The sequence below is a fragment of the Mastacembelus armatus genome, chromosome 21 (genome assembly GCF_900324485.2).
Source record: "Mastacembelus armatus chromosome 21, fMasArm1.2, whole genome shotgun sequence".
Classification (NCBI taxonomy): domain Eukaryota; kingdom Metazoa; phylum Chordata; class Actinopteri; order Synbranchiformes; family Mastacembelidae; genus Mastacembelus; species Mastacembelus armatus.
Window position 1 is genome coordinate 24,126,319 of NC_046653.1, and position 12,599 is coordinate 24,138,917.

Here is a 12,599-nt window from a genome sequence, read left to right on the forward strand (position 1 = left end):
CAGAGCAGTTTACTGCATGCCTGAAAAGGAGAGGCGGGCTCTGTGGGAGTCCTGCATAACTACCCAGACCATCAACCGCCCTTTATCTCTTTACAGCCTGTTACTGAAACAGCTGGTGCATAAAGACCGATTTGAGTGAACTGTTGCTGAGTGTCCTGCTTTTCTGTCCCTCCACAGGGGGTGGGTAAAAATAAAATAGTGGACCGGTTTCTGCACCTTCTGAACAGGCCGAGAGAATACCTGCAGCTCCACAGGTGAGGGGGTTCAGCATGTTATTTCAAAGTGTTTTAGCCAAACATGGTCACATAAACATAGAAACTACTGAAAGGTTTTAAATGTACCTGAAAGGTTTTCCCTCTGCACCTAGAGCCTCAAAGTAAAGTACCTGAGATCTTTATTCTCTTCTTATATAATATTTCAGTGTCTGCCTAGAACAATAGTATGTTCTTTTGCTAAACACCAACACTGCAGCTTATGTTCCTGCTAAAATTCAGGTGACTTGCAGTACTGTAGTAATCGATATTATGGCAAGAACTGCTCATTAAGTAAAGAGAAGTGATAATTCCTCAGTAGTTCAAGTCACAAAGGTCAGTTAATCCAGGAAACCTGGAGAGTTTGAAGAAAACACTCAAACACTCTGATGAAACTGGCTCTGACAGATTCACTGGCTTCAGAAACCACCAGTTAACAGCACCTTAGATTACAGCCCACATCTGTGCCTGCCAGAGCTCAGGCAGCTGTTCGACCATGAATCAGGCCTTCATGGTCGAACAGCTGCAGAGAAACCACGACTGAGGGAGGCCAATAAGAAGGAATGGACTTTAGACCAGGAGGCATCTATACTGTGGTCTAATGAGTCCAAATTAGAGACCTGTGTTCCAACCACTGTCTTTGTAAACCAGAGAAGGTGAACAGATGGTAGCATGGAGGGGGAGGTGATCATGTGGGGGTGCTTTTATGGTGACCTGACCCAAACCCAGCTGAGGTGGTCTGGGGGAAGTGGACACAGACTGAAGGACGAGCAGCCAACAGGTGCTCAGTGTATGTGGGAAGACTCTGGTTCTAGGTGACTGATGAGAACTGCAAAGCTGAGCAAAAGTTTAGCTTAAACACTTTTTGTGTCCACGTGTTACAGGAAGGTTTGTCCAAATGTCTGATTGGTCCTGTAGTTTTCCAGGTGCAGGGACAAGGACAAGGACACGGTAGAAAATAAGGTGTTCATGTCCTGACTCAGGTTAAAATCAGAAAGAAACACAAACCAACACACAGTAAAAGGAAAATCAGGTCAGATTGGCTCATCCACACTCAAATCAGCCTCATTGGTGAGTGTAGCTTTGGTTAATGACACTATTAAGAAGATAATGGCTCCTGTGAGATGTGCAGCAAACAAAACGCCGGTAAAATCAGTGCTTGTATAAACCTGGAGAACTAAATGTGTCTGTGTAGTTTGTCAAAGTCCTGTGAAAGTCGAAGTGGAGCTGATGTGTCCTGGTTAGCTACTGCAGCAGCAGCTAATATTAGAGCAGGGCAGAGGCAGGAAGAGCTGAGCATGTGGCTTCTGGGAGCCAGTGACTGAAAGCCTGCAGAGATGTGTCTCAGAAAGGAAACTGGGACGGCTTCTGGGTCACAATGAGATATCGAGGAGCAACAGGGGGTGCTGCAGGGAGCTGGGCTCAGGAGGGACATGTCCGGAAAAAGAACGAATGATAATTCTGGACATCACTAGAGAATCAAGGCCTGTTGACCTGCAGAGTTACTGACACTCTTCTTTTTTTAACTGGCCTGCATCTTTGGTGATCAAACGTGAAATGTCTGATCTAATGGGAGCAGGCCCACCACCAGATACAACCAGGTTACATCTGGAACTAGTAGGAGAGGAGGAAACAAAAACAATTTCACTTTTTAGTAGGAAGAGACCCTTCATATAATGTTTTTTTTTGTGAAGTCAGTGGATATGTAGCATCGTCCGTGTATTGTTGATGTCTGTGCATGACTCTGTTTTCTGCTCCCCCAGAGATACGACCGTCCAGACCCTGACCCTGCAGCCCTCAGTGCGAGATGGCATCATCATATACGAGGATTCTCCTCTGGTCAGCTAATAACACACACACACACGCACACACACACACAAATGCAAACACAATAGCTCAACAACAACCACATATTTCAAGTCTCAGATACTGTGACGTGAAAAGGCTGAGGCGTCTACATGTGATCCCTGAAACACTGCAGAAATCAGGTTTTACTCTGGAGCCGACATCATCTAGAAACAAACACACCCTAAGCTTCATGTCTCACTAATAACTAACAACACATTTTGATTCATACTGGCAACAGGTGTAATCCTATAGGATCACAGGGCACGATACAAATGAATGGCTATACTGGTCCTAGAATCTGGATTTTAGTTTCCAGTAATTTTGTAAATTCATGGTTTTAAAAATTCTTCATTGTTGTGATATTTTACAATGTCACAGGTTCTGGTTTGCACAGAACCACGTGAATGAAATATGATGATGTGTCTGAGTTACACCATCAGCTTTTTGCTTGACATCACAAAACTGCAACTACCTGCAGAGAGAAAGGATCTACTGTGGATGTCAGATCACATATTTCTGGAGTGTTCACACATGAATAACGAACACTAATCAAACTGAAACTTAAAACCCAGTGTGTTGAGTTATGCACCCAACAAGTGTGTGAAAGGGGCAGCATTTTCCTGGCACAGTCCTTGTGGTATTGACCGTTGGTTCTAACTTTATAATGATGTGCAGGTGAAGGCAGTGAAACTGGGTCACATATTAGTGATCGACGAGGCTGACAAAGCTCCCACAAACGTCACCTGCATCCTGAAAACCCTGGTGGAGAGCGGAGAGATGATTCTGGCCGACGGACGCAGAATCATCTCAGGTACACACACACACACACACACACATGTACACGTGCAGGGCCGAACACCTTGACATGTCGCAGATACAGTGTGAAGGCAGATGTATCACCGGTAAATAGACGAGCTGAGGGTCGGATGTCTTAGAAGACAAACACGAGTGAAACATCAGATGCGGAGCACTAAGGAGGCTTAGGATAAAAGCCTTTATGGACAGGGACCAGTAGGTTGTGGATCATGCTGAACTGTAAACGTAGTTTTTCCATGTAGTCCCACATAATCGCTGACAGCTGCTCTATTCCTGAGGCTCTTCCTCACACAGGAATGTAAACACAACCTGAGACTTCATATACACAAGCTTGACTCTGCTATCAGGACAATAACACTATGTGTGAGACGCACATCAAATAAAAAGCTGAAGAAATGAAAAGAAGGTTCATGCAGAGACTGGAGTGAGTGATTGTTTTGGTGTTTCCGTTTGTTGTGACATCCACTAACACACTGACTCTTCTCCAAAGATCCAGGTGAAGCCAAGGGGAGGCCCAACACCATAGTCATGCACCCAGACTTCAGGATGATTGTCCTGGCTAACCGGCCTGGCTTTCCTTTTCTGGGCAATGACTTTTTTGGAGCTCTAGGTACGTAGACACACACCACAGTGATCACAAGACCAAAGACCAAACTGCACATCAGCAGGTGTGAAAATGCAGCTGCTGAGTCTCTGCAGCTGGATTACGTAATAGCTAGAGCTGGTTTCAGGTGTTTTATATCCATAATACCCGTTTGCCCAGGTAACGTGCTCACACTGTAAAAGCAGCATTGTGTCACACTAGTTCACATAGAAAAAAGCAGAGTGGTATGAGTGCAGGTCTTTCTTTCTACAAGAGGGATGACTAGCTGTCCTGTGAACAGGTGATATTTTCAGCTGCCATGCTGTGGACAATCCAAAGCCCCAGGCGGAGCTGGCCATGCTAAAACAATACGGCCCCGACGTCCCCGATGCCATCCTGCAAAAACTGGTGGCCGCCTTCGGAGAGCTGAGGTCCATGGCCGACCAGGGCACCATCACCTACCCCTACTCCACCCGGGAGGTGGTCAACATTGTCAAACACCTCCAGGTAAGAAGACTCACTGAAGACAGCACAGGCAGTACATTACATCTCCTTTAAATGTCCAGCTCTTCATGAGTCATGTTATCTGTGCTGTCAAATGACTTTTCACTGCCTCCCTCCCTGAACTCATTACACTGTTGATCTGCTCAGTGCTCCAAACCACAAACATGTCTCCAGCTTAGCAGATAGCTTAGCAGATAGCTTAGCAGATAGCTGAGAGCAATTATGGCCACGCTTCGTTTCCACGTCCCTCATCAAAGCAACACATTTCATGCTGGATGTGATTCTCGTTCTCGCTTGGGCTGAATCTGTATGGAATCACTGGGAAACGGTGACGTTTATTGTAATTACAGAGTTCAGTATCAAACCCCAGCTCCAGAGTCCAGGCACAGTTAAGAACAGAGAAGTGTTTAAGGACTGTCGTACTCATGGTCGTCTCAGCTTTTTGGTTTCATCGCACCGGCCGTCGTTTTATTAGTAAGAAGCTCATATGAATCCTTTCCCTTCCTCAACCACACTCCCATCATCCTCATCAACAGGCCGCTGTTTCCAGTGGTCTGCAGCAGTAAGCACCAGAAGAAGTACTCAGAAGAGTAAAAGAAGTACTCAGTAGCAGTATTACACTGTGAAAATACTGTACAATACTGTGCAGAAGTTTTAGGCACTTTAGATGTTTTAGATTCACCATCAGGTTCATTGTGCAGAACAATAAGCCCATGAAGAACCCACTAGAGTTCATGAAGAACTATTTTCAGAGGGAGGAAGAACCAGGAGTCCTGCAGCAGATGGTCTGACCCCCACAGAGCCCTGATCTGGGGCTCTGTGGGGGTCAGTGTGGAGTCGGTGTGGCATCACATGAAGAGACAGAAACACTGGGACAGTCTGTATCTACAGAAGAACTGCAGCAGCTTCTCCAAGGTTCTGCAAAGTACCAGGAGAAACTCTGTCAGGTCAAACCAGGGAGACCTGCTGCTGGTTTGTCCTACAAAAAGCTGATTAGGTTTGTTTCCCTTTGCTGCACTTTGAAGTTCACTGATAAATACAATTTAACCCTCTGGGGTCGACGCACGCGCCGGCGCGTTTTGACGCATCTTTTTCTGATAAGGCCGAAACAAACTTAAATTACTCCGTCAATTCTGATCGTACAGATAAAAGAAGCATATCATTCAAATCTGTAAAGGGTCTAGTTTTAGTGGTATACCATCATAATAACAACAAAACGTTGTGCTTTTTTTAAATAAAGAAAGCCGACAGGGTGCGCTCTCGGACTTTTCTGTCTCTGCCATTTCTCTTCACAGACGCGTAAATAAAACAACCAGAATCTCAGCGAATACTTGGCTCATAAAAATAAGAATTATATGGCTAGAAAGCTTGAAATGTTTTCTTTTGAGTGAAACAATTCAAGTTGAAAACAAATCATCACTTTTGATTTAATCCGTATGAACGTAAGGAGAAGTCCGTTTTTTCCCGTCTCACCTCATTACAGGTAATGTGGTCCCGCCTTGTACACTGTCCACTGTTCACATGTAAATAATCTCAGGTGAACCAGGTAAATATGTGCACGCCCCCCAGAAATGACACAAAATATCAAACTTCATCATAGAATTTACTCACTTTTTCTGCGCGTTTGGATGATGGCGCGTTACGCACGTGAAGCGGCGCTCCTTACATTCCACACAGAGACAAATAGTTTAGCTTGTCCTCAGAGTAAAAACACTGATTTTAACTCAAATGAGGATCGTTTGGCTCCTCATTGTGTTGTATTGTGCTGCACTAATCCGTCCCATCTACATTGACTGAAAGGCTCATTATGCGTCTTTGTCTGGTCGTTCAGTGCGTCTTTTGTGTTCTCAGGTAAATCACATGACTATTCATCCTCAGACACACCCTCTTGCATATGGCCTTTCTGGACAAAAAGTGTCTTAGAAAATTTAAATCAGTGTATTGTTTACTGTGAATGTGTGAACAAGTTGACATTCACAGCACTCTGAAGTAAACACTTTAGCCTACAACATGCTGGTCTCCAAAGTCTTGTGAACCAATGTCCTGTATGTGTTTTATGGTCTTATTTCAGTGAGTAAAAAATTGTAGTTTTTCACTAGCCATGCATAAACACTTTTTTCTCAAAAACACAATAATGTATAAACTTGCTGCTCACATATTATTGTAGCCAATTTTGTGCTGATTACAGTGTTATCAGACTTTAGACATTAATATGTTTAAAAAACACTGAAAAAAGCACAAATGTCAGGACATGTCAAAATTTGTCCAGGCCCCAAAAACCCCCTCAGACCCCAGAGGGTTAAAAAACTACTACTATACTATAATTTGTACTAAAAGCAACCCCTGTGTATTTTTACTCCCTAAAGCTTTTGCACAGTATTGCACATATTGAACTTTACTGCTGGACCAGTCTGAAGTCCTTTATAAACCAGTCATCCACAGCAGTGCATCATGTTCTACAGGGTCTCATATGTTTGAAGTTTTCACTGGACAGGAAGGGGAACAGGAACTCCAGCTGTCAGACACATGTAGTGCAGTAAACAATACATGATTTACTCTGGAATGTGGTGGAGTAGAAGTATAAAATGAAGTACAACTATGTCAGATATATACAGAAGTATTGTATTTGAGTAAATGTCATGTTCCACCACTGGTGTACACACGTTTACAGTATTAATGACTGGTGTTCTCCTGTCTCCTCAGTGGTTCTATGTTTTAGAAATGTAGAGTTTCTATCCCAGTGAGGAAGAAACTGTGCTGACAGACTCCAGAAGAACAGGGCCTGGATATGACGGAAACTAGGATTCGATTAGCTTGCACTACTACTGATCAATAATTCAGTGCAGGCCCTTATGTTTGATTTCCGTTTGGCTGTCCAGTTCTGTCGTCAATCACCTCTATTGAGAGCAGGAGTGGGAGAGAGACGGCATGATCTAACTCCAGCCAGTGGAGACTCTAGAGACCAGTTCACATGGGGTCATTATTGCACCTTTGTGGTAACTGGGAGCCCAGATCAATACAGACCAGTGCTGCTTATATTCAGACTGTGTTGAGGTTAAAACCAATTGTGCACCGTTGAATGTCTGCTTGTAGTGCAGAATCACTGTAATGTGTAGATGTGAAGGTGCAATTATGGTCCTAATAATGCCCCACGATCCTTTATCACTGCTTAATGTACTAAATCAAACCTGAAGGGAAAGTTACAGTTACCAAATATTCAGTCTGCAATCACAAAAAAACATGAACTAGAGGATTTGGGAATTCAATCCCCAGTAGCTGCTGTATTTTCTGAGGCTGTTAGGAGACACATTCACTCTCTCCTCCAACATTTCATCTTGGTGTCTTGGTAACCAAGTTCTTCACTGTTCCTCTGTCTCTGTTTTTCTTCCTTTATCGCCTGTTTACCAGCATATCACCACAGTTACTGTACAACACAGAAAATTTATTGAGCTAATATAACTATCGCTATAATTATAGCACAAACGCAATAACAAATGCTGCAGCAGCCTCAGCAAGAGACTTTTGTTTTGCACCCATCTGTCAATGTTATGGTCACAGATGAGATGTCTCATTCCAGAGTCTGTCCCGGCTTTGACCCTTGTTGAGAAAATCTAAATCATATCAACTTTCTCTCCCTCTCTGACCCTCTTCACTTCATCTTCTCTGCCCTCCTCCCTCTCAATCCATTTCTCTGTATTCTCCTTTTCCTTTCTGTTACTTTCTCCACCTCTTCCCTCCTGTCCCTCCCGCTCTCTCCTGCTCCTACACTTCACCTCCCAACAGAAATTCCCCGGCGAGGGTTTGGCCAACGTGGTGCGCAACGTCTTCGACTTCGACTCGTACAACAAAGACACGCGGGAGGTTCTGATCGAAGCGCTGCACAAGCACGGGATTCCCATCGGAGCCAAGCCCAGCTCCGTCACCCTGGCTAAGGAGTAAGGCATCGGGAGCATGACGCTAGGATGGCGCACGCACACACACAGACACAGACACACACACACACACAGACACACACACAGACACACACACAGACACCTGACAGTGCCATGGTCATTAAGTTACAGAGGCCAGTCAGGGCTCGGAGCAGGGAGACAGATAACACTAAAGAGGGTGCTGGCATTACCCGACAGTCTGCCTGGTATTACCCCTCATCAGCACATCTGGTCTGAGAACTGGATGGACCAAAGTGCATTAAATGTTCTGATTCAGGTCAGATTCAGTTCTGCCTTACTTGTTGCTGCTAGTGGCTTTATACTCTGCCTGATCTCAGCACTGGACCTGACCTCGTTATTCAGTACATCCAGGTAGTCACTGACTCCTGAGCCTGGACCTGCTGAACTAAAGCAAACCCAGATCCTAACTCTGGCTCTCTAGGGTTCTACACCGGGCACTAGGAATCATGGGCTCATTGCTTCACGTGCTTCCCTTCTTACTGAGACCAACCCGTTGCTCTGGAGCAGGGTCCACCTGGACTCATCAGACCACATGACCTTTTGTGCACTGCTCCAAAGCCCAGTCGTTATGCTCACTAACAATCTGAAGCCTTTAATCCGATGAGCCTCAGTAACAGGTGGTTTTCTTATGGCCATACAGCTCCTACAGTCCCAGACCTCAGAGAAATTAAACACTGTCAGTTTTCTTCGGTGAAACATCTTGATATTTGTCCGAACAAGTTAAAAGCTCCACCGCTGTCCACCAGGTTTTGATGACACTCTCCTTAGTGGTCTTGTTTGCCTGATCCGGGCCAAGTACTGTAACGTCTTTTGCACAACCATAGGATACGTCTTCCATCATGGTTGTTGAAGAAAGGAGGTACTCACTGCATCAGTGATTAATACTGCAGTAATTATCCAGTCGAAGGCTATTTAAAGCAAAACCGCTTCTTATTTATGAGATGTATTTTTTGGCTGAGTGGTGTAGGAACTGTAGATCCAGACATGACAGGTCATACACTTCCAGAAACAAAAGCACCAGTAAAATCCTTTGAACCCCCTTCACTTTTTTTTGTTTTTGTCAGGATATTTTACAACTGGACATTTATCAGAGGGTTGAGGTTTAAGATCAGGTTAACAAGTTCAAATATTAATCCTCAAATCTAAGTTACTACATGACAAACTAACGTCATCACAAAGCAGAACAGATGTTTTGTTGATTTTTTCATAACATATAAAACAGAAATTCTTATCAGTATTTAAAAAATCAAACATAAATCACTTTGTTTACATCATTTATCAGCCCACTGTGATGGTTCTTCATATTATCTCTGTGACTGACTGAACTTGAATGAGCCTTTCCAGCAGCTCATCATCAGAATGTGGTTGTGGTGAGATTAGAAGAGTTGCACCTGATAGACCACATTTGCAGTTATTGGAAATAACTTCCTGAAATGCTTGAAATCGGCTGATCTTGTTTTTAGCTCCATGACTAGAGGCAGTGCCTTCCCTTCACTGCTTCCTTAAGTGGGAAACTAAAGGCTGTCTGTCAAATAGTTTTTAAAAAAAGGAAGGTGCTCTACAAATAGTTTTAGCATTATTAAGAAGCACATTACCTCACCTTTCTTTTAAAGCACAGAAAAGATTCCATGCACTTATGTCTCCATGTACGGCTTTGTAATTTAAATAAAGGAAGATATTTGTTTCCTCTGTCTCCTGTGGTTTTATTTTGAATAATCAACTCCGTTTTATAAAGCTCTCAAGGAAATCTTGAGAATGGAGCAGGGCAGAAACAAGTATTTTCCTAATTTATCGGATAAACGATCAGTTCCACTGTGTCTGGACTTGCATCACGAAAGCTCAGTGGCTCTTTTGTATCTGGGATCCATTCCTTAGTGATTTAAAGCCCTTCTGGAACAGTTTATATTGGACCAGTAGTTGTGCCCACAACATCTTGTATACATAAAAGCAAATATTTTGTCTCTTAATTTCCAGTTTTTGACACGGGAAACAAGAAAGTCTCTCTTATGTGTGCGATTGTGTTTCCATTCATAGAAATATGTTCTGGTTAGAGGGCTGTCCCTGATCTAACCCTGGAATTTCTCTGTTTTGTGGTGGCGTTGCATCTCTCGCCTCACCTGCAGCCAATAACACTGTGGCCTCAACCCAGCTATAATTCATGGGAAGACCAGTTCAAATCAGGCCAGAAAGCACGAGCTGAGCAAAGACACACACACACACACACACACACACACACACACACACACACACAAATATTTGTGCCACATGTATTGGACTTTACCATCTCCAGGGAATGTGGGTTGAAATTAAAGCCTTTGTTTTCATGAAGTCCTACTCACAACAGAGTAGAGCTTCCATCTGAAATCATTTTTGCGTGCCCATGTTGCCTTCCTCATAAGAAGAGTTATACATGCAAAATGATGACAATAAAATCCAGAGAAAGCAGCAAAAGATGCGGTTCTCTGATATTTTTATATCTCAGGAACTCACAGTTTTCCTTTTCTAACCAGGCCGTTGCCATTTGATCTTTAGGTTGCCGCTGCCAGAGGTTAAGATGACGGGATACTGGACAATAAACCAAGGTGGAAACGCTCGCCGCAAACTGCTGTGTCCCACCGAGACACACCCAATAGACATCAAGGTAAAGACATGAGGAAAACACACAGTGTTTTCACAGCAGATACAAAGTATAAGAAGATTTTGGGCAACCTAATAAACGCATGGCTTCGTTATGACACGGTCCTGTTTAGGATCAGACGCTGGAAGCTGTACTGTTGAAAACTATGACCATACAGAAGCATCACTTGATTCTGCAGGATCAGTTTCTCTGTGGATGTTCTGTGCCTTGTGATAGGAGTCCAGAATTTCAACCATAAACCTAAAAAAAAAAAAAAAACCAGCGCTGCGTTCGTACTGTGGGAGTGTGTGTGCTGCTGTAACGCTGCGTCTTGTGTTTCCAGGGCCCGGTGTTTCTGCGCGTCCAGGGTTACCCCTGCAACCGCCAGGAAAGCAGGGCCCTGAGCTTCAGCGAGGAGAAAGCCCACTGGCAGCTTCCCATGAACGAAGTCAACATTATCTGTGACGTCACCACCAAAGATGGTACACACACAGACACACATAGGCAGGCACACTGAATGACATATACCAAAGGACTGATCCACAGGTAAAACACACAGGGGAGGAACATTTGACTCACATTAAGTCCTCTGGCCTCAGCGTGTGTGGACGGGCACAGCTGTGCAGTCAGCTGAACTCTCTTCTCATAAATGTTGAACACAGCTTATTGGAAACACGTGTGGATCTGGAAAGGAAAAAAGAAAGATGCCAAATGTAAATATATAAACGAATTAGTGAACCAATAAAATATCAGATTCATAAATATACCGTCACCTGTCAAATGCTATATTGTTCCTCTTGTACAACACAGTTCATCATCTAGTAAGCACCTGCAGAGTCAGAGAGTAAAAAGACTCAGATCTAACACCACTCCCTTGTTCACTCAGCCACTACTTTATATAATGGACACTGGAGCAGGAAATTGAGATTCTGGACATTCATTAATGATCACCACGTTTCATTACTGACAGCTGTCATTCTAGTTTTATAGTTTTAGTACGGCCTTACAGATTGAACCAAGTGCAATCCTACCTTCGCTCTGTTTGTCTTGCAGACGTGCTGTACGTGGCCACGTGTAACCCAGTGTCCCTGTACTCCATGAAGGAGGGCGGAGAAACCATCCGCAGCATGGAGCTGTACGACGTCTTCCCCAGGACCATCAGTGGCGTCTGGCAGCCATTCGTTACCATCGCTCCCCTGGGAAGTCCTCTGGATGGACAGGTGGTGCTGCACGAGGAGCAGGTTGGCGCACGCACACACACAAAGACAAGCTTGTGCGACTAAACAAACACACTGGTTAAATTACATTAGGGTTAGTGTCTTTTTTAATCTCCATGGACAAATGTATCTCTCACAGCTTCGCCAATGATTATTATGTTGTTCATACTGCAGATATTCTGTGGAGTTTATCGCTTCCATCAGATATTCATCACCAAAACATATGATGTGTTGTCTTGCGGGAGTGAGGACACTGCCCATTTATTATCTACCTGTCAGAGGGTTAGGACATCTCAGTACAGATTATGTAAAGTGCCATGAAGACCAAACTCTGACCCAAACCTAGATGGAGGCTCAGCTGTGCAGCAGAAGTTAGATTTTCAAACCAGGAGAGGACGACTAACTAGTTTTATCCCAAAACTGAGATTTTACAGCCAAACATCTTTAAAAACACAGTGTTTCATTTACAGCCTGATGAAGCTCAGCTGCAAAGCTGAAACCTGCATTATTTACATTGGCATGCCGCCGTCCTCCTCTCCTCTTTCTTTACATCACCAACACAAGCTGTAACTACCCTCTGCAGTCCGCTTAGATGTGTATTCTTACATCCCCATGTATAGGCATGTGTGTCCACATTCACAGGATATGAACGAAGACACGCAGCTCAAATAACATGTAAACATTCACGCTACGTAATAAAACACACCTGTACACCCACACAGCGACTGCCACAGAGGAGTAATAGTGCCATTATTTACCTCCTGTAAACGGGACACACTGGTGCGTCCACTGTGACAACCACAGATCCTT

General features: G+C 44.0%; 1 protein-coding gene and 1 long non-coding RNA gene across 2 annotated transcripts in view; one reads left to right on the forward strand and one right to left on the reverse strand.

Moving 5' to 3' along the window:
* The window catches only part of LOC113123091 (uncharacterized), a 31,005-nt gene extending 19,269 nt beyond the window's left edge, over positions 1 to 11,736 (reverse strand). Inside the window, exons 1-3 of the long non-coding RNA XR_003294934.1 lie at positions 11,604 to 11,736; positions 11,346 to 11,401; positions 11,152 to 11,256 (exon numbers count right to left, since the gene is read on the reverse strand). This is a non-coding gene — a long non-coding RNA (uncharacterized LOC113123091). The remainder of the gene's footprint in view (positions 1 to 11,151; positions 11,257 to 11,345; positions 11,402 to 11,603) is intronic.
* The window catches only part of vwa8 (von Willebrand factor A domain containing 8), a 53,954-nt gene that overhangs the window by 21,327 nt on the left and 20,028 nt on the right, over positions 1 to 12,599 (forward strand). Inside the window, exons 21-29 of the mRNA XM_026294874.2 lie at positions 178 to 254; positions 2,015 to 2,090; positions 2,775 to 2,910; positions 3,406 to 3,525; positions 3,800 to 4,005; positions 7,786 to 7,937; positions 10,488 to 10,596; positions 10,916 to 11,054; positions 11,626 to 11,813. Coding sequence (XP_026150659.1) covers positions 178 to 254; positions 2,015 to 2,090; positions 2,775 to 2,910; positions 3,406 to 3,525; positions 3,800 to 4,005; positions 7,786 to 7,937; positions 10,488 to 10,596; positions 10,916 to 11,054; positions 11,626 to 11,813 — 1,203 coding nt within the window. The remainder of the gene's footprint in view (positions 1 to 177; positions 255 to 2,014; positions 2,091 to 2,774; positions 2,911 to 3,405; positions 3,526 to 3,799; positions 4,006 to 7,785; positions 7,938 to 10,487; positions 10,597 to 10,915; positions 11,055 to 11,625; positions 11,814 to 12,599) is intronic.